This window comes from Perognathus longimembris, chromosome 20 (assembly GCF_023159225.1).
Source record: "Perognathus longimembris pacificus isolate PPM17 chromosome 20, ASM2315922v1, whole genome shotgun sequence".
Lineage (NCBI taxonomy): Eukaryota > Metazoa > Chordata > Mammalia > Rodentia > Heteromyidae > Perognathus > Perognathus longimembris.
In genome coordinates, this window is record NC_063180.1 from 40,258,775 (window position 1) to 40,284,917 (window position 26,143).

General features: G+C 38.9%; 1 protein-coding gene across 13 annotated transcripts in view; it reads right to left on the bottom strand.

Annotated features, from left to right (window-relative positions):
• The window catches only part of Ube3a (ubiquitin protein ligase E3A), a 139,756-nt gene that overhangs the window by 83,166 nt on the left and 30,447 nt on the right, over window positions 1–26,143 (bottom strand). For all 13 annotated transcript variants that reach the window (XM_048329476.1, XM_048329465.1, XM_048329469.1 and 10 more), the window contains 2 exons: window positions 7,679–7,977; window positions 2,950–4,196 (listed from right to left, as the gene is read on the bottom strand). In XM_048329476.1, coding sequence (XP_048185433.1) covers window positions 2,950–4,196; window positions 7,679–7,977 — 1,546 coding nt within the window. The remainder of the gene's footprint in view (window positions 1–2,949; window positions 4,197–7,678; window positions 7,978–26,143) is intronic.

Sequence of the window (26,143 nt, forward strand, 5' to 3'; positions counted from 1 at the left end):
TTCTGCAGATGAAAATTCCAAATAGCTATTTCAGAGTACCACACTCTCAGATATACATAGTGGACCCATGGGTAGCTTGTCCCTTTAAAAAATATTTTTAAAATTGTAGGAACAAGTACAGAACATAAAACTAAACAAGAACTGAAAAAAGTCCATTACTACATACAGGACTCCATTTTTCTTATTCTTAAAAATAGCCCGAGTCGGGCTGGGGATATAGCCTAGTGGCAAGAGCGCTTGCCTTGTATACATGAAGCCCTGGGTTAGATTCCCCAGCACCACATATACAGAAAATGGCCAGAAGTGGCGCTGTGGCTCAAGTGGCAGAGTGCTAGCCTTGAGCAAAAAGAAAGCAGGGACAGTGCTCATGCCCAGGCCTGGCAAAAAAAAAAAAAAAGCCCGAGTCAATCAAAGAATTATAAGAGGAACTAAATTTAAAGGTGTACATACTTTATGCACATTTTTAACTTAAAACTCAACCTTTAATATCAAAAGCTGTTTGGAATGTGGTAAGATATATTACTACTTAAGTCAACTTCTAAGACTCTCCAGACAACAGAGCACTGGCAAATAGCATTAAACTGTTACAATGAGATTATTTAAGGTATCCAGATATATTTAACACTTTCATATTTTCCATAAACAAATGTAGAGAGCAGTTTGTTATGCCTTAGTATAAAGTTTAAATATTTAAGTCATAGCCCAATCACCTATCTGTCCTTGAGTCCTAGAATCCTGAGTTCTACTTCCAATTCTGCCACTGGTTTCTGCAGGTAAGAATCTCTCTACATTTCATTCTTCCAACAGATAATAATAAGGAGTTTGAAGTGTGTTATTGTTTTGTCATATGATGCTAAGAATTTATAATGCTGACTACTTAAAAAACTAAGAAGAAAACTCTTCATTTCAATTAAAATAACAAGAAACAACAATGGCAATTGCATTTATGTATAATATAGTGGATGTATAAAATTAAACATACCCAGAGCAGCACAACCCCCCTCCCCTCAAGTAGTAGTGCCCATTTAATTCAGGGCATCATACTTGTTAGGGAGACACTCCACTACTTACTAGAGGCATGCTACCAGCCAGCCCCTTCTTGTACTGCTAATTTTCAAGGAAGGGTCTCACTTTATGCCTGGGCTGGCTTAGGCTGTAATTCTCCTACTTGTGCTCCCCAGGGTGGTTTCTGCTGCACCCAGCCACTGTGCTCCCCATAACTAGAGTAACAGGTACATAACACCATGTCCAGCTACTGGTTGAAGTAAGTCATATAAACGGTTTTTTGTTGAGCTGGCCTTGAACTGCAATCTTCTCTGCTCCTTATAGAATAAGCCAAGGTGTCCAGCTAATCTTACTCTTAAACTACTATATGTTAAGTCAACCAGTTAAGAGAATTAGGTTTATGGCTCAATGATAACTAAGGGCATTCACCAAGGGTCATCATGGTTAGTAGGACAGACAGTAATGTTCGATCCCAGATACAATGGGTCAGGGACTTTTGGGTACTAGGCATTGCATCTGCACCTATCATCATTTATGTTGACCTCTGTTTTGGGATTTCCCTATTCAGTTGCACATCTTAGCCAATCCATTTGTTTTTAAAGTAGCTACTCAAACTCCTAGAATTCACTTACTAATCAGAAAACAGAGTTTCTTCCCACCATAAATCCTATCCTAAGCATGCTAGGTATTTAACTTCTCACTATTTTCCCTCAATCTCCCTGGATCTGATTGATAATACAGGTGCTGTTAATCCCCATTCTTACTTCCCAGAAGTTTTCTTGTTATCCTCTTCAAAATGTTCTATTAAATAAAACACACATTCTCTCTCTCTCTCTATCTGCATTACACTGCACTGTAGCCATCTTCCCAAATATTGGTTAGCAATCTGATTTTACCAGACTATCTGGGGACATTAACAGATGTGCAGATTCCTAGACTCCCCATCAGAACTCTTAGTTTGAAAGTCTAGAAGCCAGAACCTTAGCTTTTGTTTGTTTTTATTTTGACAACTTTACCATTCAGAAATTGACAGCAATTAAAAGGCACCTTATAATCAGCAATTCTGTCTTCTATCATACCTAGAGTCTATCTCCTCTAAAAGGTAAATTTTAAAAATTTATAAGCACAATTATCTTTGGGTAAGATTTTCAAGATGAAGCGAGAATATTTATCTTTAAAAACATACACACAAGGGCTGGGAATTGGCTTAGGGGTAGAGTGCTTGCCTAGCATGCATGAAGCCCTGGTTTTGGTTCCTCCGCATCACATAAACAGAAAAGGCCAGAAGTGGCGCTGTGGCTCAAGTGGTAGAGTGCTAGCCTTGAGCACAAAAGAAGCAGGGGACAGTGCTCAGGCCTGGAGGCAAAAAATGAACAACAACAACAAAAGATATACATGATCAGTCCACACTAGGACTGTCCCATTCAAATAGAACCTGAGCTTTGAACTCATTGTTATCAATGAATTATTTTCTAAGGAACAACAATGAAAAAGTGAAAAATTTCTCAAGAGGATTTCAAAGTCTTACTGACGTACCAAACTGTCCTGGGTATTTCCTGTAGCTCAAAATTTTTCACAACAAATTTGCTGGACATCAGTTAGACGTTCGTAAAGTAATTTTACTGTATCACTTTTAGTAACTACTCTCTCCCTACTTAATACTGAGTATTGCCACATTGTCTTTATTTCCATCTTTCCAAACACTGTTCTTTTCTGGAGAAACTTCTAGAACTAGTTTCCAAGACTCAGAAAATCCACTGTTTCACACGATAAGGTCATCAGATGAAGATAACCAATACTTTAGAGATACAGCGAAAGTATAATATTCAGAGAAATATCCATTGTATTCCTAAATTCTACGTCACTTATTAAGTGAACTCGCTAGCCTGAATCAATTGTCAGCCTTTTAATTTAGTATCGATGCTAAATAGCAGTCAAACTTACCCGGACAAGTGCATCATCTATGATATGGTCACGTCTGACTTTAAGTCTCAAATATGGATTCAACTGCTGTCCTTGCACTAGGCTGTAGAGAACAGTGATTCTTCGTTCACTGTACATGCGGATTCTATTGTCATAGTACAGTCCCAGATTTTTTGTGACAGCATTCAATATAAAGGGACACGTCATAAAGGAGAACTTGTTCTCTGTTTCTACTTTGAAAAACGTGTAGTCTTTATCCATTTCTAGAACATCATTCAGTGGTTCATTAATGAACTCCTCAAAAGAGATAAGTGGCTTCCGGCAATCTAGAGTTTTAACACCAAGTTCAGTTTCCAGGGGGTCCACTCGAGGACCTTTCTTATTTCTTCTTTCCTCTCCCAAAAGCTCTTGAAGTGTCAATTCGCTGGACTCAGGGATGGGCTCTTCATCATCTTCTTCATTGTGGTTTGTGTCCACTTCCCCTCCGACTACGTTTGCATAGTAAACCATTTTCAAGCACTTTGAAGCAGCAACAATGGCATCATCATCATTCACTAGATTTCGGCTATTAAATTCATTGCTTATGACCTTATAAGTAATAAGTTGTTGAAACGTTTCCATCATTCTCCGAATCTGATCTGCACTGTATTTCGCCCACAGTCTAATCAGTTTCCCTTGGGCTGCAAGAGGTAACTTGCTCATAGCTTTGCAAAATAACGGCAAAGCCATTTCCAGATATTCAGGACTGTGGAGATTTCTATTCTCCATTACAATAATGAACAAATTCAGATAATTAGGATCTCGGGAGTATACGTTATGATACGTCAAATCACATTCCACATTAGGTGACAAGTACACAAGTGCATTGAGAAAGGCAGTTTCTATTTTTTCATTCGAGAGCAATCTTGTGTAGACCCTTCTTATGGAGTCAATGTCCACTGACACATCCTCACAGCCTAACTTTTGTACATCATTGTCTCCCTGTGAGCTATCGCCTATCCTGGAGGAAGACGCTTCTGAGTCTTCGTCCATGGCAGCAGCAGAGCACGCAGCTTTTTCCTTTTCATCTTCATCTTTGTCTTCATCCTTTCCTTGAAGAGACTTTAGTTCTTCCTTGGTGTGTTGTTTGATTTTCCGAAAACTCTGTACCAATGCCTCAGCACTAGAAAAAACTCTTCCAATGACACGAATTAAAGGAGAATAATCCTCTCTTTCTCTACATAATTCAAGAATTTCATATACCAGCTCTTCAGTTAGGTAACTCACATCTAAAAAAGAAATCAAAAGAGAAAAAAAGAAACCATTCATTTTCATAATGCATGCTTGTTTACTTTGTTGTTATTAAGTTCCAGTGAAAAATAAAATAGCTAAATGTTATAAAATAAAATAGCTAAAATCACAAGTTAGAATTCTTTTTTGTTTTGTCAGTCATGAGGCTTGAACTTCAGGCATGGGGACTGTTCCTGAGTGATTTGGCTCAAGGCTAGCACTCTACCACTTTGAGCCACAGTGCCACTTCCAGTTTTCTGGTGGTTAATTGGAGATAAGACACCCCCCCCCCCTCCATAGATCTCAGTCCTCTTAGTACCTAGGATTATAGGTATGAGCCACTAGTGCCCAGCTATGAGTCAGAATTCTTGAAACAAAAATGTACACTTAGGTTCCCCAATCAAATTATTCTTATCTATTCTTCAATGAGCCAATACCAATGTTTACATTCTTTGATCAATACATAATACTCTCATTAGTAACAGTTAGTATTATCAATACATAATGATGTTACAGTTCCAATTCCCTTTGTATTCCAAGTATATATTAATATGTTGCATTAGAACAATATATAATACATTATAGTTAAACTCCCTTCATATCCAAATTATATATTAGTATGTTGCATTAATGGTAAATATAAACCAAATATCACAGCCTTTTTCAACATAATACTCCAATGCAACCTTGCTGTGCAGTTAGAGAATACTACTATACTCAAAGGCTTTTAACCCTTGTTCTCTTCTCCAAAGGTTAAGACCTGCCAGTTACTCATACCTATAATCCTAGCTATTCAAGATGCTGAGATGTGAGGATCGAGGTTCAAAACTAGCCTAGGCAAGAAAGTCTATGAGACTCTTATCTGCAATTAACTATTTGAAAAAAAGCTGGAAGTGAAGCTGTGGCTCAAGTGATGGAGTGCTAGCCTTAATCAAAACAACTAGTTCAAGCCCCAGTGTACACACACACACACACACACACACACACGCACTCTAGGACTTTTGTCCTAGTAAAATTTCCTTCAGTACATCATTGGAAATGGCCTTTGTTCTACTCCTGCACGTATTAAAACCAAATCAGTTCATTTTAAGTACTTCTAGTTTATTCTGAGGTCACTATTCTGTGAAGGCTCGAGAAGATAATATCAATTCTCTTTACCTCTGAATTTACAACTGCTATCTGCAAACAAAAACTAGGTTAGTATAAACCCAAAGAGAGAATGACTAGAAATTGTTTAGAGTCAATTGAAAAGGTAACAGTGGGAAGATGCAAGGAAAACAGAGACTATGTAGTGGACAAAAGCTATTTCTTCTTCTTAATGAGAACAGAATCAGTTCACATATAACTTTTCCAGCTTTGGGGGAAGAGGCTTTCCCCATTCTAACTAGTGAAATGAAAAACATCATATTTTATAAGGGAAAAAAACAACACACAAATAATCTATTGTGTGTATTTAAATTCTGGAACCAAGCTGGGCATGTGGCTCAGGTCTGTGACTAGAGCTACTTCAAAGAAGGTGGAGATGAGATGGAGAGACCCAAGCCAGGCAACAAGTTGGCAAGATTTCATAACTAACACACCTTGCTGGCCTGTACGTCTGTGATCCCAGCTACCCAGGAGAAACAAAAATGAACTACAAAAATACACCCCATTTAAATGAAGAAAAAAAACAATCACAGCAAAAACAACTTGGGGTATGGGTCAAGTGGTAGGTTGCAAACATTTCAAGTACAACCCCCTGGGGCTCAAACTCCAGTACAGAAAAAAAAAAATTTCTAGAGATGAAACATACGGGTCAAATAATGTAATGCTTGCTGCAAGTCGTTGATCCATCATCACATCACTTTCAACAAGGGAAAGGCCGATTCTTAAATAGTGAAGAAAGAGGTGACACTTTTATACAATCCAGTCCTACCCTTGTTGTACCAAATATTTCCTTACAAACATGCACTGTAAGGCATACAAAAAGTTTAAATAGTTCTTATCTATACTTTAATGTTTTAATTATATTGTCTATAATAAAGGACAACATAAAATGGCAAGGGATTACTGAAAAAATGGCTCCCAAGAATTAAACTGCAAAAATACCAGTCACACCATGAACTTTACCTGAGGCCCTCCCCCATGAGTGCCCTTACCTGTAGTTTTCTTTTGTTTGTTTTTGTTTTTGCCAGTCCTGGGCCTTGGACTCAGGGCCTGAGCACTGTCCCTGGCTTTTTATTTTTTTTTTGCTCAAGGCTAACACTCTGCCACTTGAGCCACAGCACCACTTCTGGCCGTTTTCTGCATGCATGGTGCTGAGGAATCGAACCCAGGGCTTCATGTATACAAGGCAAGCACTCCTGCCACTAGGCCATATCCCCAGCCGCACCTGTAGTTTCTTTTTTTTTAAATTTATTTATTAATTGAACACAAATTTTTTGACAAGGTGTTGTGCAAAAAGGGTACAGTTACATAGTAGGACAGTGTGTACATTTCTTGTGATATCTTACGCCCTGTTTTTCTATCCCTTCTCTAGGTCAGGTAGACATATATACAATATACAATGTATCAAGAACATATACAGTAGCTTCTTTTAAGAGCTCAAATCCTTTAAGGACAAATTCTCAAGCCTGATCCATTAGAAATATATGTTTACTTTTCTTCATGTTTAGAGACACAGTCTTGCCATTAGCATAGGCTGCTTTGAACTCATCCTCTTCCTATCTCAGACTCCTGTGTGCTGGAATCAGGTGTGTATAATCATTTGGGGCTTTTTAGGTATCTTTTACTATACACCCTTCTTGAAAAGTCAGAGGGCCTATTTCCCATTTCCTAATGACAAATCCTTTTCTCGCTTCCTAAAATGTAATGGAACTGCAGAAGATATCTATTATAGGCATCTATTATAAATAATCCAAACTGGACATGGTGGTGCTCAGGAGGCTGAGGCAGAAGGGTCAGAAATTTGAGGCCAACCAGGGGGCCTATACAAGGAGAACTCGCCTCAAAACCCCCCAAAATTAAAAATAAAATGAATTGAGCTTTTTGGATCTGAATATTTCTGCCTCTTGGTCATCCAGTGATAAGGTGATGACCTGCTTTGGGTGCAGTAATATGGTCTACTGAGGGACAGCAACATCCTAGACTTACGGCCCTCTGTGGATTATCTTGTTTTTCTGCTTCTTTCAGCGGTCTTATTTATTCCAACTGTTCTATAATTTAACTAGATTGTATGAGCTTGTCTGAAAAAGTTAACTGCATCTTAATCCATGTGTCTTAGTGAAACAAATTTTAAAGTTGCCAATCAATTCATTAACAAATGAACTCTTGGAGTGCACATTCTTCTGATCAACAGCCACTGGATCTATGAAATGTAGTTAAGACACGAATTCAAAAGTAAACGCTGGTTCCACGACACTACTATGCATTAAGGTCACACAATAAGGCAAAACAACCACCACCAAAACCTTCATATTTAAATCTATCATACATATCTTACCTTTAAAGTCAATCCTAGGTTTTCCATCCTTCTTGTTCATTTTTATCTCCGAGTTGTTAGGGGCACCTTTTGAATTCTCAAGGTAAGCCGAGCTGGCTCCTTTCTTGGAGGGATGAGGATCACAGAGTTTTGCATTAATCTTATAAAGCTCCAGGGCTTTAATAGCTGCTGCATTGTTATCCATACGAAGAAAAGTTGGACAAGAAGCACAAAACTCATTCGTGCAGGCCTCATTTCCACAGCCCTCAGTTAACTGGTGGTAGTAGCGTTCTATTAGGTGCTTTGCAGCTGCTCGCTTCCTGTACCAAACATTCAAACAAGAAGCACAGTCACTAGTACAGCTCAAAAAAAGCACAGCAGACCAAGGCAAAAGTTAGTCAGGCACTTAAGTAACAAATATACAGTACTAAGGTAAAATGTGAAAAAATAATTAAATCCACTATTCACTCACCTTTGACAAGTGGAACATTGTATTTTCTAGGAAACCAGGACTAGAATGCCAGTGATTATCAAAGGCATTGCTTTGTATACTATGCTTTGGTTAAAAATGGGAAGACACTTATTTGGTGTGACATGTGCTTAAACTGGGTAAGCAACTGCTGGAAACTAAGTATTTACAGTTCTGAGCTTGTTATTTTTATCACTTTACATATTAAAATATTTTGTAAAAACTAAAGGACAAAATCCAGTTTTTCTCCTCTACCCCTTTCACAGCCTTGTGTGTGCTGCCTACATACGTGCTTTACCACTGCTGTACACACCATTATTCCTTTTATGAGCACCCCTGCATATCTCAATAGTTGTAAACACTTGATTTGCAATTAAGAGCTTCTATTTAGAATAAGGACAATAAGGACATTTTTCCAATTACCAAACATGATAAATTTTAAAGCCTATGAATGAATTACCTACAGTTGATATTATATTCTAAAACGTACCATCTTGAGCCCAAAACTTGCTTCCAAAGCTCATTAGTAAATCCAAATGGCAGGACCCCTAAAAATATTTCAAGACCTATGAATACAAAAGCTAATATTCCCCTTACTTTGTAAACTGAAAGCATGTGGATTAATGTTTTATCACAGCTGTTCCAGGACCATCTCCAAGAATATTGGACTACATAAACTATCTCCACTGTAATGTATAGCTTGTTATTCCTGAGATACTCCAGAAAATGGCGAAGAGGTAAGTCAGGGACATTTTATCTGAAATGTAAACTCTTAAACCCGCAAAGTAACTGACAAAGGGTGACAATTCAAACACATTCAATACATTCTGGTGCGTACATTTGCAAAACATTCCACAGCAATTTACAACTCATGGCATGCAGACAGCAAAGAAAGAACCACAAAACTCACTAAAAAACTGTACAAATGTGACTTGAGATGTTTTACTTGTAAACAGCTATTAAAAAAACACATACTTCGGGGGACAATTTTGTTCCTGATATAAATACATGCAAATATAAAAGTGAGCTGGGAGCGGGTGGCTCATGCCTGTAATCCTAGCTACTCAGGGGGCTGAGATCTGAAGATAACAGTTCAAGCCAGCTGGGGCAGGAAAGTCCATGAGACTCTTATTTCTAGTTAACCACTCAGAAAACCAGAAATGGCACTGTGGCTCAACTGGTAGAGCACTAGGTATGAGTTGAAGAGCTCTGGGACAGTGTCCAGGGCCCAGAGTTCAAGCCCCACGCCTGACAAAAGCAAAAGTGACATGTAAAACAATGAAATATAGAGTACAGACAAAAGGAGGTGTTATCATTCTTCAGTAAAGAATAGAAATTTATGCTAAGCTCTCAAACTATAGTACATTTCTCTAGTTAAAAAAATACAGGAGCTGGGAATATGGCCTAGTGGCAAGAATGCTTGCCTCATCTACATGAGGCCCTGGGTTTGATTCCTCAGCACCACATATATAGAAAATGGCCAGAAGTGGCACGGTGGCTCAAGTGGAAGAGTGCTAGCCTTGAGCAAAAAGCCAGGGACAGTGCTCAGGCCGAGTCCAAGCCCCAGGACTGGCCAAAAAAAATACCAAAATAAAACAAAAAATATATATATGTGAGAAAATTTTGAACACATGAAGTTTTAAAATATGAATATCATGAGAAATGTCACTGGATGAAAATAAGACAATTTTATGAAAATATTTCTATGGAATCTGGGAAAATCCTGTGTCCAACAACAGGGAGCTTACTTAAAAGATTACTTAAGATTTGCTTCTGAATTTACTGAATAAAGGAATGCAACACTGAAAACAGTAAGACCAACAAGTCAGAAGATCCACACTAAGTGTCAGTGCCTGACTATAAGCAGCAGCAGCAGCAGCAACTAACTCCCCACATCGATTTTCCCATTTTTAAAGAGTCCAGAAGGTTCACTACCATTTGTTGAATAGCTGGTAAGAAACTGGGCTGGGTTAATTCTGCCAGAATTCCAGGACCTTAAGGACTATCTTCAGTGGATAGTTAATGGGGAGACAGAAATGAAGGAATTACCTCACCTATATAGCAGAGACTGGCTTTGAACTTCCAGTTCTATTGCCTCAGAACCCAACCCCTTAGAATTGCAGGATTACAGGCATGTCTCACCATACCCTGTAGGCAATTGAACCCAGTATCACACAAAGGAAAAATTAAACAATTCGGAACCGTTCAGGAATGTTTCAACTTGTTCATATTTTAAGTCACTGACATTATATTATTTTTACAGATCGTGATTTTGAAAAGAAAACAAAAACTCTGGAGAGAGGGGGTTACTATACTAGGGTTTGAACTCAGGGCCTTATGCTTGCTAGCAGGTGCAATCAACCACACCTCCAGTCCTTTTTGCTTTTATTATTTTTTAAATAAGGTCTTTCCTATTTGTCTAAGGTCAACCTTGAAACACGATCCTCCTACCTGTGTCTTCCAGTAGTTAGGACTACAAGCCTGAAACAATTAATTCAATTTATTGGTTGAGACAGAACTTCAGTAAGTTATTTGCCTCTCTGTAACAATTTTTCCTGGCTCACCAATCTCTACCTCCTGAGCAGCAGGGATTACAAGTAGGGGCCGCCCTAGCAAGCCGCTCTTAACACTAGTGGTCCTGAAAAGTTTTATGAAAAAAAAAATGCAGTAGTATGTAACTGATAGAGCACAAAATCTTCTTAAATACTGTAATGTGACTCATACATATGCATGCTGTCTGCTATCACACGACTTTCCTAAGGAAAGGATATATCATAATCTATTAAGTTAACATACCTGACTTGAAGGCCCATATGTGGTAAGCACTTTATTATAGATAGTCCCACTCTAGAAGGCAGTAAATTTTAATGGAACTTTACTCTCAGACCACACTGCCTAACTGCCAACTCCATAACTTATTATACAACCTTTAATGGGAAACCTTTTTGTGTCTTGGTATCTTTATTAGTACGTGGCAGTATAGATGAAGATATATACACTCATGGTTGTGAGAACCAAACTAAATATAAAGTGCTCAGAAGATTACCTGGACTATATGAACCCCTATTTAAGTGTTCACTGCTATGAGATGGCTTTATTAACCTGCATTCTGCTGATGCTCAGAAATATTACCTAACATATCACATATTTAATGAAAAGCATTCAATCTAGGTTTGACTTCAAAATTTGAACTTTAAATACTGTTACTGGGATCCTGTGGATTAACCACCTCTGATTATTACACTCATCTGACCCCAGGTTACAAATCACGCCTTCACTAATAATTGACTAAAAGGTGTTCCTACCAGAACCTCCATTACACTGGAAGAATAAACCCTAATAAGCATTACTCTTGCCTCACTCCAGTGACATCTCAAATTAATCTCAGCACATCTAATTTAAGGCACAAAAATTTCAGTTGAAAGGCTGCACAGAAATAAGGACTCTTTTAGGAAAATGCCTTTTGAAGCTCATGGGTCCATCACCTGTTGTTTATTTAATGCTCACAAGCTTAGAATATTTTATATTCTTAAATGGACAGAAAGGTGACAAGCGTATTTTGCTTTTGTAATACACATACATGTATGAAATTCATTTTTCATGTCTATAACGTTTATTGAGACATGACATAGCTGTATTCACACTGCAACAGCACTTTAACACACCGGACAGCAGAGGATCACAAGAGCCTAATAGCTATGCCCTATGAATGCATAAGATGATGCTAAGAGAAATGAACTCCATGTTACGGAAATGACTGCTATATCACTGTTGTAATCACTTTCAACACGCCATGTGAAACTGTGGCTTCTATTGTTGATGATCCTCTTGTATCCCCTTCCTGTGGTTGTACCCGCACTATCACTGTATCTCATGTAAGTACCCTGGATACTGTATATACTGGTATTAGAACTAGGGAAGTGAAAGGGAATATCAAAATCAAGAGACAAAGGATAAAAAGACAAATGACTCCAAAAGCAATACTTGCAAAACCATTTGGTATAAACCAACTGAACAACTCACGGGGGGGGGGGGGGGGGGGGGAAGGGGGAAGGGAGGAGGTAACAAACAGTACAAGAAATTTACCCAAGGCCTAACGTATGAAACTGTAACCTCTCTGTACATCACTTTGACAATAAATAAGAAAAAGAAAAAAAGGATATAATCGAAATAAAATTAGTTTCATCTTGGGAAATGTGCTGGCGTCAGCAATTAGCTGAAATGCATAAAAACAAAGGAGGTGTTAAGAAATTAGTGGAGATAATAACAGCATGTGAGTAGCAGGCACAAGGCTGTCACCTGTCATATTCTCTCAGTTTTACTGTGTACTTCACAACTTTCATAGCACAATGTTAGGAGAAAAATGCTGTAACCATATTGCAACTTTCTAGAAAGCAAGTCTACTGGCACACAAAATGATTTCCACAAGTGGCAGTAAAAGAAGAAAAGATATCTCAGTATGATAAACAGCATTAATTATCACGTGTGCATCTCCTAGTTTAGAACAGTGCTGAACTTACCAAAGAAAAATACTATCGTAAAACTGATGAATAAAGTAACTATAAACAACACTTAGTTTACCCCTACTAAGAAATAAATACTAGGGGGCTGGAATACGGCCTAGTGGCAAGAGTGCTTGCCTTGTATATATGAAGCCTTAGGTTCGATTCCTCAGTACCACATATATAGAAAAGGCCAGAAGTGGCACTGTGGCTCAAGTTGGCAGAGAGCTAGCCTTGAGCAAAAACAAAGCCAGGGACAGTGCTCAGGCCCTGAGTTCAGGCCCCAGGACTGGCAAAAAAAAGAAAAAAAATAAATACTAGAAGATTGTCCACATAAATAGCAAGCCATAGGAATCAAAATGCTATAACAGTTGCCACCATTGCAGGAGGCAGAAACTAAAAAAGATCTTAAATGTGAACTAAAATCCCAAGACAAAGCAAAAAATAAAGGCACTAAGAAGCCAAATAGCAATTGTCACAAAGTGAAGATGTGACAATGAACAAAGAGCAAAGAATAGGAATTAAAATTATAAACTGCAATGACAGACTAGAAAATAATAAAATGAGATGAAACACAGAAACAAAGGATGGACAGGTAAAATATAAAGTATTAGGCATGATGGCTCATGTCTATAATCTCACCTACTAGGGAGGCAGAAATGAGAAGGATCACAGTCAAAAAATGGTCCTAAGTTATATTGTCAGACTGTAAAGCTAGTAACCATGGCTTAGTGGTTCTTCATAAAAACAGTAAGTGACATATGAATTCTACTCCAACAATTTTATTAACCCAGAAGAAATAGACAAACTCCTAGACACATGAAGTCTACTAAGATGAGTGGGGCAGCACTGGCTCATGCTTGTAATCCTGGCTACTCAGGAACCAGAAACCTAGAGAATCAGTTTGAAACCAGCAAAAATGTCAGGTGGAGGTATGGCTCAAGTATTAGAGCAGCAGCCATGAGCAACAAACAGAGTAAGAGCTTGAGGCCCTACATTCAAGCCCCAGTATTACTACCAAAAAAACAAAAAACTTAAGATGAATCATAAAATAAAAACTGTAAATGGATTTATAACTCATAAAGTGAATCAGTAATCCAAAATCTCTCAACAAAGAAAATCCCCAAACCAATACCAGATGCCTTCATTGAGAAACAGAGTCCCATCAAACATCTGATGTATCAACAATAACACTTCAAATTCTAGCAGAAAACACCTGCAAAAGCACTTGATGAGGCTAGAATAGACACCACAAACTAGACAAATTTACTACAAGAAAAGGATACTACATGCTAGCCCACTGTGGTAGCTCATGCTTATAATCCAAGCCAAGGCAGGAGAAATCCAGGCAAGGCAACATTTTAAAATTGAGGGGGGGGAGGGGGCTGGGAACATGGCTTAGTGGCAGAGTGCCTGCCTAACATGCATGAAGCCCTGGGTTCGATTCCTCAGCACCACATACACAGAAAAAGCCAGAAGTGGCGCTGTGGCTCAAGGGGTAGAGTGCAGCCTTGAGCAAAAAGAAGCCAGGGACAGTGCTCAGGCCTGAGTTCAACCCCCAGGACTGGCAATATATTTTTTTTTACATGTGGGAAGGAATTGTATGGTTTTGCCTTAAATTATTAAAGAGGTCATAAATAATATGAAAATATATATTAATATAGCTGCATTATTTTTAAAATGTGGCAATGAGGAGGATATGAGTAGAGAAAAAAAGGGGAAGGAGAAGAAAGAAGGAAGGAGGGAAGGAGAGAAGGAAGGAGAGAGAGGAAGGAAGGGAGGGAGGAAGGCAAATCAAACTATATTCCAACTGGAGTAATCTGGGATGTACGCTAGAAAGTGGGGTGTCTCCTGTGAAGTAGGAAAACCTAGGACAGCATCATGGAGAAGAGTGAGATGTATTGTCTGTCTAACAATGTCTGTCCCTCTCAGATCTACAAAGGAGCCAAGACAGACTTCTCCTGACACTAGACAAGGTAAGCTGGAGATGTACAACGGTGCCCAAAGCAGATGGAGATGCCCAAGGACGACTCCCATAGCCCTCGCAGGTTCTCAGCAGCTCCGAGAGCTGTTTAGACTCCACAAAAATGCAGTAGCCTAGAACAGGAGCCCCTAGTGTACACCTACTATCCCCAGTCTCGTGCTGTTACTATCTGGCACCACCTTGAAAGCACTGCTAGAGTGTGTCCTGCCCTGGAGAGAAGTACCCACAGGGATTTCCATCTAGACTGTGGTCATTCCAGCATACCACTCACATGCATGACTGCGGCACAGCCCCAGTTGCACAGATCCTAGATGTAGCAGAAAGGCTGAATTTCCAGCTACCAAACCCATGCATTGCCACATAATCCTAGGACCTAGTGGACTTACACTGAGAGAAGGCCAACACACTGCTGGTGCCCCCTATGTCCATGTGTGCCTACCTCAGACTCCTCAGCCAGGCAGACAAAAGGTCCCGTCATCCTGAGAGGCTACCCCAACTGATCAAGCAACAGCAGACAGACCTAACAGCATCATGCCACTGCAACCAAAATATGCTCAGCCTACAAGACTGAAACAACTGCAGGTATCCCTGAAGAGGATTCCATGTGAAGAAGCTGCAGATCCAGCTCTGCAGAGAGAATCACACACACGTCACACAGAATATCAAAACCAACACTCTATTACACCAATACATTAGTACTCAATCACCAAAAATGAGAAATTTTTAAAGAAAACCTAAAAATGTAAAGTACAGCTATTATACCAGAAGCACTGGTAACAATATAAGTATCTGGGAAACACAAAAAACTTAGGAAACCAGATACCAAGGGAACATAATAATTCTCCTGTAACATTCCCCAAAGAGAAAAAAAAATTAAAAACTGCCACTTAAGAAGGACTTGGAGCAATTAATAATCTCAGTAAGCTACAAACAACTTGAGATCAGAAAAAAAAGTCATGATACAAATGAGAAATTCAAAGTGATGGCCTAAGAACAAAATTAAATTCTGTACCTAAATAACTCAGAAACTATAAGCAGGAACGACAGGACACTAGATGCAACAGGAGAAAATATTTCCTGAACTTGAAAAAAAGTTTTTGATTAAGCAATTAGAGAACAAAGAAAAAAGATCAAAGAATGAGAAACTCAATAGTAACTACAAGACAAATACTTATATTAATGGAATCTTTCAAGAGAGACAGAGGGAGAAAGGCACACAAAGTTAGTAACTGAAAACTTCCCAGATCGTGGGACAGTTATGGACACCCAGACAGATAAAACTTAAAGAACCCAATTACATTCAGTCCAAAAAGATAATATAATTAGATATATTATAAGAAAGCTGTCAAAGGAAAAATGAGACAATTCTAAAAGTAGCAAGCAAAAAAATGTCAAATCACACATAAGGAAATCCTCATTAGATTAAGCACAGACTATTCAGAACCACTGAAAGGCCAGAATGAAATATTTAGAGTTCTACGTTCTGAAAGACAAAACAACAAGAAACAACAAAAACCCAGCCAGTCAACAATATTATACACAAAGTTAATCATCAGTAACAAAGAAGAAATAAACTCTCAGACAAGCAAAAGCTGATGAAACTCATCACCCTATCAACTCTAGAAGAAATGACTAAGAGTCCTAAAGATAGAAGCAGAAGGAAAGGAAGTACAAACACATGAGAAAGTATCAAGTTCAATGATGACAGCTTAGAGACACATAGCACCTTCCACAAAAGCAACACACTTAACAGTACTCAAAACCACATGAAATCCAGTCATACAGCTGTTTGATTTGTAAAGGAAACACAACCTGATTTAGGAAACAAACACAGCTTAGGGAAAAGAGAGTACCTCTCAGTGGGGTGATATGAGAAAGCCTTGGGAAGATGCACAGGTGCACAACCACAGGCACTCAAAAATAAAATAAAATCTGACCATACACCTGTGGCTCAGGCTGGAGGTACTCAGAAAGCTTGAGGATCGTGTTCCAAAAGCCAGTTCAGGTACAAGTCTGCAAGACTCTACTTCCAGTGAACCAGCAAAAAAATCAGGCGGCAGACACGGCTCAAGTGGTAGAGTGCCAGCTGTGAGCGAGAAAAAGCACAAGATCCTGAGTTTAAGCTCAACCAGCAACCCAATTAAGTCACAGTGATATCAACAGATGAAAAAGGGACCACTGGCAAAATCTAACACATCATCATAATAAAAACTCTAAAGAAACAAAAAAAAATAGAAGGAACAATGTTCAACATAACCAAAGTTACATAGGCCAAATTACTAACCTTAGGCTAAGTGTGGAAAAACTAAATGCATTCCTCTAAAATCAGGAAGGGGTATCTACTTCCAGTCACATTCAATTCTTTTTTTTTTAGATATAATTTTGTTATTAAGGTGTTGCACAGAAGGGTTATGATTTCATAAATCAGGTAATGAGACACGGGGGGAGGGAGACGGGAGAGGAAAAAGAGAGAGGGCAAAGATAAGGGATGGGGGAAAAGAGGGGAGAGAGGGAGAGAGAGAGACTGAAAATAGAGCTACCTATTGACTTGAGTATACACACAAAGGAATTGTACATTGGGATATAGTAGACAGCTGCATACCCATGTTTACTGCATCACAATGCCACAGTTATCAAATTAGCCCAAGTGCCAATCGATGGATGAATGCATAAAGAACATATGGGATATATACACAATGGAGTATAATGTAGACATAAAAAATGAAATTTCATCACTTGCAAAAAGTTCAACACCCTATCTGAATAAATGAATGGTTTGGCTCAAGGCCAAACACCAGCACTGTCTTCCCACTCACAAAAAATCCAGCCCTGGGGATCAACCATTAACTAGGGAAAAAGTATTACAAACACCACTAACTAGGACATTGAAACACAGATTTGGAACTCCATGATGGCATTGTTCCCATGTTATTTTCTGGCTCTGACAACCATTCAGTCAGTGGGTATCTACGAAAATGATAAAGAAATAAGACACTGGTTAGGGCTACAAACGATACAGGGTGTGTATGTGTTTACACAGACACACAGATATAGATATTCCAGATGGTTTAGAGGGGTATATATAAGCATAAAATACATGTATAAACTAATGATGCAAAAAAGAAAATAAAGCCCACTGGTAAGGGAGACATACACATGAGAAAGAGAAAGGAATCAAATGCTATCCACATTGTAGAACAGAAGGGAGGAAAAGTGAAAAGGGTGAGACAGAGGAGGAGAGGGCAATTCTGATTTTTCCAACGTCAACATCTTTAGGATAAAATAATGACTTTCTTCCTTTGGTGGTGTTATATTTCTTGTTGTTCTTAACCCTTGTGGCTGCATTTGGAGGGAGAGTGGGATAAGTAATAGAAAGAGGGGAAGCCAAGAGTAGCAGTGCACACCTGCAGTACCTATACTCGGGAATTACAAATTTAAAGCCAGAAAGGGCTCCATACCCAGCTGGAAACCAGCCTGGCCTACATGAGACACCCCCCCCCCCCAAAAGAAGTGGGTGGAGGAGAAAAATAAGGATTAGCAGGAATGAAGAAACCTCACAGGAATGCTAAAAGAGCAAACCATTCAGGTTACTGGGGCTCAACAAGAATTGGAGAATGACATGACACAAACGTTTTTCAAAGAGATGCTATCAAAAAAAAATTTCAATCCTAGAGAGGTATATAAACATCCACCTACAACATTAGAAGTCACTAGTCAAATTCAGTTCAAGCTACTCTATACCAAGACTTAGTATAGCCAAGCTCTAAAAGATTAAAGACAGGATTCTTAAGGAAGATAAAATACATAACATATATGACATGTGCGTGACAACAGATTTCTCAGGAAAAAAAAACTTACAGGCTACAGGAGAAATGAATTTTAACACTCTTGAAGGAAAGCATTTTTAAATTTTCTTAGAAGTTTCTCTTGGACATGAAGGACAGATGGAGACTTTCCAAGAAAAACAAAGCTGTGATAATTTCTCACCACAGATATGGCCTAAAAGAAATGCTACAGAGAGTTTTACAAACATAAAGACACACTAGCAAATCAGAAGAAAACACTGAGACTGACACTAGTGGCTCAGATATAAATCCTAGCTCCTCAAGAGGTTATAAAATTTGGCAACTATGGCCAGCCCAAGAAGCCAAAAATTCCTCAGGTTTTTGGGGTGTCTTTTGGTCCAAGACGGGACCTCTAACTCAGTACCCAATGCTCTCACTTGCTGGCTACCAAGCCACATCTCCAAACCCTCCTCAAGGTTCTTATCTCCAAAGAGACAGGGAGAAGAAAGGGGGTGGGGAAAGAGAGAGAGACAAAGAGGGACTGAGAGAGAAAATGTTAGAATGTATAAAACTCACTAGAGCAACAGCAACTAAACATACAAATTCAGAATATACTAACGTGTTATGTAGCCATTGATATTTTAGCATCAAGATGAAAGACAGAGTATAAAACAAAAAGTATCTTAATCCAAAAGAATGCAGGAACCAGACGGTTCTGTAAGATAAAAGCAGTACAGAAAAGGAAATGAGGTAATGATCAGAGGATTAATTCAGCAAGAAAACTATCAGTCAAGGAGAACTGACATCTGCAAACCACTGTATCCAACAATGGCAGATTTTGTGTAATCTTCTCATGCTCAGACCAAGAGCATTTACGTTTACAACAGTCTACACTCCAAACCATAAGACATTAATAACAGAAATCATGCCATTTTCACCCTAAGACCATACCTGAAATAAACTAGAGATGACTTACAGAAAGATAGCTAGAATATCACAAAATACTTGGAGATTGTGAAAAATGCTTCACATAAGTCATGCTTTAAAGAAAGCTCAAGAACTGTCAAAACCACTTACACTAGATGAAAAAGTACACCTAACAAGAATTTATGGAATACACTGCTTCAGGGAAATTTAGGTTCCTATGTATATTAGAAAAGAAGATCTAAAATCATCTAAGCTAAGGAAACTTACAAAAGATGATTAACTAAAAGCCAGTAGGAAAAAAAAAACACACCAGAATAAGAAACCACTTTAATAAAATATCAACAGAAAGAAAAAAAAAAGCTGGCTCCTTAAAAAGATCAATAAAAACAATAAACCTCTAGCTAAGCCGAGAAAGAGACCTAAGACAAAAATACTAATATTAGAAATAAAAAAGGGCACTTCACTACAGTATCCACAAACATAAAAAGATTAATCAAAGGCTGCTGGAGAAGAAAAAGTCGAGGAGACTCTTATCAGCCAAATAACCACCAAAAAGCCAGAAGTGGAGCTAAGCTCAAGTGGTAGAGTTCTAGCCTTAGGCAAAAAAGCTTAAGGACAGGGGCCAGGCCATAATACAAGTCCCAGGACCAGTTAAAAAAGAAAAGAAAATGAAAATGAAAAGGAGGGAGGGTTAACCAAACAATACAATGAATAACTGGGAGCACAAACTGGATAACCAAGATGAAATGTGCAAATTCCATGAGCCACAACCAGAACTTCCCTTAAGAACAAGCAAATGCTTAATTGCACTGCCTAGCAGGCTCAATCCCCAGGGCTCAATTCCCTGCATTTCAAGAAAAGAAATAACCTTAATAGGTATTTCTCTCTTTAAGAAAAAGAAAAGAATGAATAATTAAAAATTCCGAACCAGAAAGCATTCAACCCACATGGGTTCTCCAAAAATCTTCTTTCCCAGCATTTAAAACAGTAATCACAGCAATAACCATAGAGGCTGAGGGAATACTATCTTATGCCATGAAGGGAAAAGACCAGGAGTTGTGCTATAAATGTACATTTTCAATTGATTTAGAAGGTGAAAAGATTCTAGTTATCTGTCACACAATAATGCATACACCGCTACCACTACCATACAACATGTCAAAAATCATTAGTAAGATAAATTGGTTTTTTACTTAATTTTTAAAGTGGTACTCAAGATTTCTCTGTCAAAAACTGGCAAAAGCCAGGCACCAGTGGCTCATGTCTGTAATCCTAGCTACTCAGGAGGCTGAGATCTGAGGATCGAGGTTCATAGCCAGCCTGGACAGAAAGTCCGTGAGACTTTTTTTTTCCCCCAGTCCTCGGGCTTGGACTCAGGGCCTGAGCACTGTCCCTGGCTTCTTTTTGCTCAAGGCTAGCACTCTGCCACTCGAGCCACAGCACCACTTCTGGCCATTTTCTAGATACGAGATGCTGGGGAATCGAACCCAGGGCTCCATGTATATGAGTCAAGCACTCTTGCCACTAGGCCATATTCCCAGCCCCCGTGAGACTCTTATCTCCAACTAACCACCAGGAGTGGTGCTCTGGCCCAAGGGCTCAAGTGACAGAGCACTAGCCTTGAGCTGAAGAGCTCAGGGTCAGGGCCCAGAGTTCAAGCCCCATGACAAAAACAAACAAACAAACAAACACACACACACACACACAAAAAAAAAAAACTGACAAAAACCTTTCTTTTAATATGTATCTGGTACACTCCAGAAAAGAGAAGAGGGTAAACGAGCATTATTTACTAAAGCTTTTGAGTCTGCATAATAAAGGTAATAAAGTTGATAAAATAAGAGTATTGTAAATGGAAGACAGTACTGGGGCCCAGGAGAAGGAAGAAGAAATGAAGTAACAGAAAGCAACTGGAGAAACATAAGAAATGATCCAAAGACTGTGTAAGCTAAGGTGGGTTTTTTCATTAAAAGTATGGCACCACTGTGGACGTGGGAAGCAGCAGTGAAGCCCAGGTAAGAACTCTTGCAAATAAAGTTGTTGGCACATAGAGATGATAGGGAGTAGTATAATAAACACATAGATGCAGGTGACAGAAGACTTTAGAGTCAATAAAGAACCCAAGTTCAGACATCAATCTTCAGCTTAGTTATTGGAAACTCTCTAAGCAACTAAAAAAGATAAAAGAATGATGTTCCAGAAGACATGAGCTTTCAAAAGGCAGTATTTATGCTGAAAGAGAAATAATTTTTATGCTCAAAGAAGCAGTGAACAGGGTGTAGGAACAACAGAGTATAGGGGCAAAAATAGCTTCCATAACCTAGCTTCTGGAACTTTTGGCTACTGTCACTCCTTCTCACTACTTATTTTAATTAACTTTGCTAAGGAATAGACTTACAAGAAATTACTGGCTTCAGGCTTTTATTAAATTATTTCTTTCTTTGGCAGTTTTCAAAGACTTCTTTTCTAGAAATATTTAATTTCTAGAATTACTCATACTCCTGGGATCCACTATTAGATAGATACTTTTTCTTTGGATGCATCTTCTTTCAGTTTAATAACAAAACCATTTCAAAATGTCTACTTCAGTAAAGACCAAAATCATCTTGAGAATTAAGATCCCACATCAACAAGCAATATAAAATTAACTCCTAATGACCTAACGTTTAAAGGAGAAAGACATAGTCATGCCCATAGATATGACAATACAAAGAGAGGCAATTCAGCACCAGTGAATCACAAAAGATGGCTTGGGGCTGATGATACAAAGTGTGGTAAACATTCTTCAGATGGAGGAGTATGTAATGAAGAAATAAATTTGACAACATGGTATTTATAGGATAACAACAGTTTACTTCAAGGATATGCTCAACAAATAGGACAAAAGGGGAGATGCTAGATCATGGGAAACCTCACCAGCAATGACCAAAGAATTTTCATTTTTGTCAACAGTGAAATAAAAGCTCATTATATTCCCTTAAAAGTAAACAGAGGCTTCATCACATCATAAATTTCACACACTCCATAAACCACTAAATAATAATGAATAAAGCTAGTCACTAATGGATTCAAAGCAGGGAAGTGACTCATCAAGTTTGCCTCTACAAATAATTCCATTTTGAATATTTGGGCAAAATAGATAAAACTGGAGGAAGGCAATCCACTTAAGATGATTACCTCTGCAAAGCTGACCCAGGCAAAGAGTGAAGGTACTAGCAGGAATGAAGAGGCAATTGTCAAAGAAGTATTTAAAGGTAAGTAATTTGTAGAATGCTGACTGTAATGTCTGTTTCTTCATCAGAAACAGGATAAAAAGAATAGTGTCAGAAAATGATAAATTAGGACGAGAAGAAGGGCTGAGACCCAATGTGTTGGCACACTCCTATAATCCCAGGCAAACACAGGAGAGTGAGGTCAGAGGTCCAACCTTGACAAAAAGGACAGGACTGGGACACAGCTCAGTGGCAGACCAGTTGCCTGGCATGTGCAATGTGCAAGGCCCTGGAGGGCAAAAAACTGCCAATAAGATATTCATCAAGATTCTTGGCACGGTGGTGGGTATTACTCAAGACCACAAACAGGAGGCTTGGCATATGAGGCTGGTCTCAGGGAAAAAGCAAGAAAATAACTTTAAAAAAGAATTTTTAAAAAAATGATGTGGGGGGGGAAATGGTTCGGTATTACCTGGAAAGAACAAGTGTGAGGTCCTGAAATCAAACCCCTCAGATTAACTTCAACAGAAGGAACCAGATTTTATTCAATCTAACTTCTGAGAAGGTTTAATCTTCTTACATATAAGTACACTTACATAAAGACACATATAAACCTGGAATATAGCTCCACATTTTTAAAATAGAAGACACAGGTCAGGGCTGGGAATGTGGCCTAGTGGTTGAGTGCTCGCCTTGTACACATGAAGCCCTGGATTCGATTCCTCAACACCACATATAGAGAAAAGCCAGAAATGGCAGTGTGGTTCAAGTGGTAGAGTGCTAGCCTTGAGCAAAAAGAAGCCAGGACAGTGCTCAGGCCATGAGTTCAAGCCCCAGGACTGGCAAAAACAAACAAACAAAAAAAAAAAACCCATACAGGTCTGTATGTTTCTTGTGGTAGAAAGAATGACCAAGGCCTAGCTCTCCCATGTCTCTCAGTAGAAAACAAACTTTAATACTTCATCAAGATCTTTCATGATACAGTTGTAGCTTCCTAATTATCATTTCCAGGCCTCTTACCATCATCTGGTCTTACATTCCATCAGTCAGTACTAAACTGCCTATACAGTTCAGTAGATGAGCTAGCTCTGATGTCTTCTTTGATTGCATCCTAGAGGATTCACCTTTGGTATCTCTTCCAAGATGAGGAGGCAGGCATCCTTCTTCTCTGCCCACAGCCACGTGCGCCTTCTCCATTACTTCACCATCACACCTTATTAGAATTGCTCATTCAGAAAATAGGTCTCTTATCACTGTCCTGTCCTTAGAAGCTAATAAATTACAATAAGAGCCTCAATAAACATTTATTTCTCTGATGCTGCCTAGGTAGATAATATTATGAAACCTCTTATATGTCCCAGTAGGCTTCCATTATAGTAAAACAATCAGAGAAATGAATATAAAAGGTAAAGGACATTAAGTCATTTAAAAGAAAAAAGACAAGAGTAATAGAAAAGACTAATAAAGTTGGTTTAATAAAGTTTAAAAATTGGCCATACCCTCTTTGATGAAGAAGGTATTATCTGAGGGGTCTGAAAGAAGTGAGAATGGAGACTGTGGATATCAAGAATGACTACACACGGTAGGTACAAGTTATAAGAACACAAAGATGTAGGGGCAAGAGAATAAATCCAATACATATAGCGATGTTACTGAAAGGAAACAATTCAGGGCCAAGTAGACTACTTTGAGAGAAAACAGAAGTCTCTGAAAGAGATTGAACACCGAAAACATAACAACAAATTTATTAGAGAATACAAGGAGAGCAGGGCTTTTGAGGGGAGTGGTAGGGAGGAGTGAGGAGTGAATCAAAGCCACTACCACTCATGCTACTGTCCCAGACCTTCATGCTTTAGTTTCTTTTTGATGGGGCCTCACAGTTTGGCCTATCCAGGCCTCAGACCGCAATCTTCCTACTTTCATCTGCCGAGTAGCTATGATGACAGGCAAGTAACATCACACCTAGCCAGGGACAAGACTGCAACTGAAAAATTCTTCCAGCAAAAGATGGCCTTAATTGGACCCCAGTGACTCTTACCTGTAATCTTAGCTAGATGATATGCTGAGGTAAGAAAGCCCACAGGCTCCAGCCAAGGCTAGGCAGAAAGTCTACAAGACTCCTCCTCAATAGAAGAAGCTAGGAACGGTGGCTCACACCTGTCCCTACTGCTACAGCAGGAAACAAGACCCTATCTCAAAAACAGCCAGTGCAAAAAAGGGCTGGAGACCTGGCTCAGCGACAGAACACATGCCTATCAAGTACCAGGCCAGTTCAAACCCTAGCACTCCAATCCTGTACAAACAAACGAAAGTGACAGCTTTGCTCAGGGTTAATTAATACAGCTAGGAATGATAAAAGGTATATGATTAATAGATATTTGGAAGGTAGAGGCAAATGGATTTATCAATTATTTAAGCGTGTGAAACAAAAGTTAAGGAGGCTTTCAAAGCTTTGAAGAGAAATGAGATGAAAAACAAAAAAAGCTGTGACAAGTAGATTTGAGGATGAAAATAAAAGCATCTTGATTGCTTTTAACTTTTCTTTTTGTACTTTTAACTCTGAGAAGTTATCCAATTCCTACATTAATAAATACACAAATGAGGAGGTAAGTCAGAGTTGGAGACAGAAATAGGAAAGCTCCAAGAATATGAACAACACAGAGCTCTTACCCACAAAGGATAAAGATGGCGTTATGACTGATCTGGGGCATTCCAGTGTTTAAACTAAGTATTTAAAAAATATTGTTTTAATAAACCACAGTTTTGCCCTTGCTTCATTTATAGTAATAGAGATAAGAGTAGAGAGCAATTATGAGAAATCGGGTATTACTGACAAACGGCTCTAAAATGAATAAAATTCACACTCTAAATACATACAAAAAGATTCTATTACACGTCATCAGTTTAAACAAAAACCTCCGTACAGGCATATAAGCAAATAAAAAGATCTCATTAAGTGAGTTCTGTTTCTAGGCTGTTCCAAAGTAACAGCTGTTAAAAATCTTCGCTATGGGGGCTGGGGATATAGCCTAGCGGCAAGAGTGCCTGCCTCGGATACACGAGGCCCTAGGTTCGATTCCCCAGCACCACATATACAGAAAACGGCCAGAAGCGGCGCTGTGGCTCAAGTGGCAGAGTGCTAGCCTTGAGCAAAAGGAAGCCAGGGACAGTGTTCAGGCCCTGAGTCCAAGGCCCAGGACTGGCAAAAAAAAAAAAAAAAAAAATCTTCGCTATGGGACTGGGGATGTGGCTTAGTGGTAGAGAGTGCTGGCCTAGCATGCATGAAGCCCTGGGTTCGATTCCTCAGTACCACATCAACAGAAAAGGACAGAAGTGGTGCTGTGGCTCGAGTGCTAGAGTACTATCCTTGAGCACAGAGAAGTTCAGGGACAGAGCCCAAGCCCTGAGTTCAACCCCCAGGACTGGCGAAGAGAAAATGAAACAAAACAAAAATCTTTGCTGTGCTTTTCTGTAACCCAGGAAATAGGAAACATTTAAAAAAAAAAAAAAAAAGAAATGAGTGCTAGAGGCGATGGATCAAACCTGTAATTCTAGGTATTTGGGAAGCAAAGAACAGATCATGGTTTGAGACCACCCCAGGCCAAAA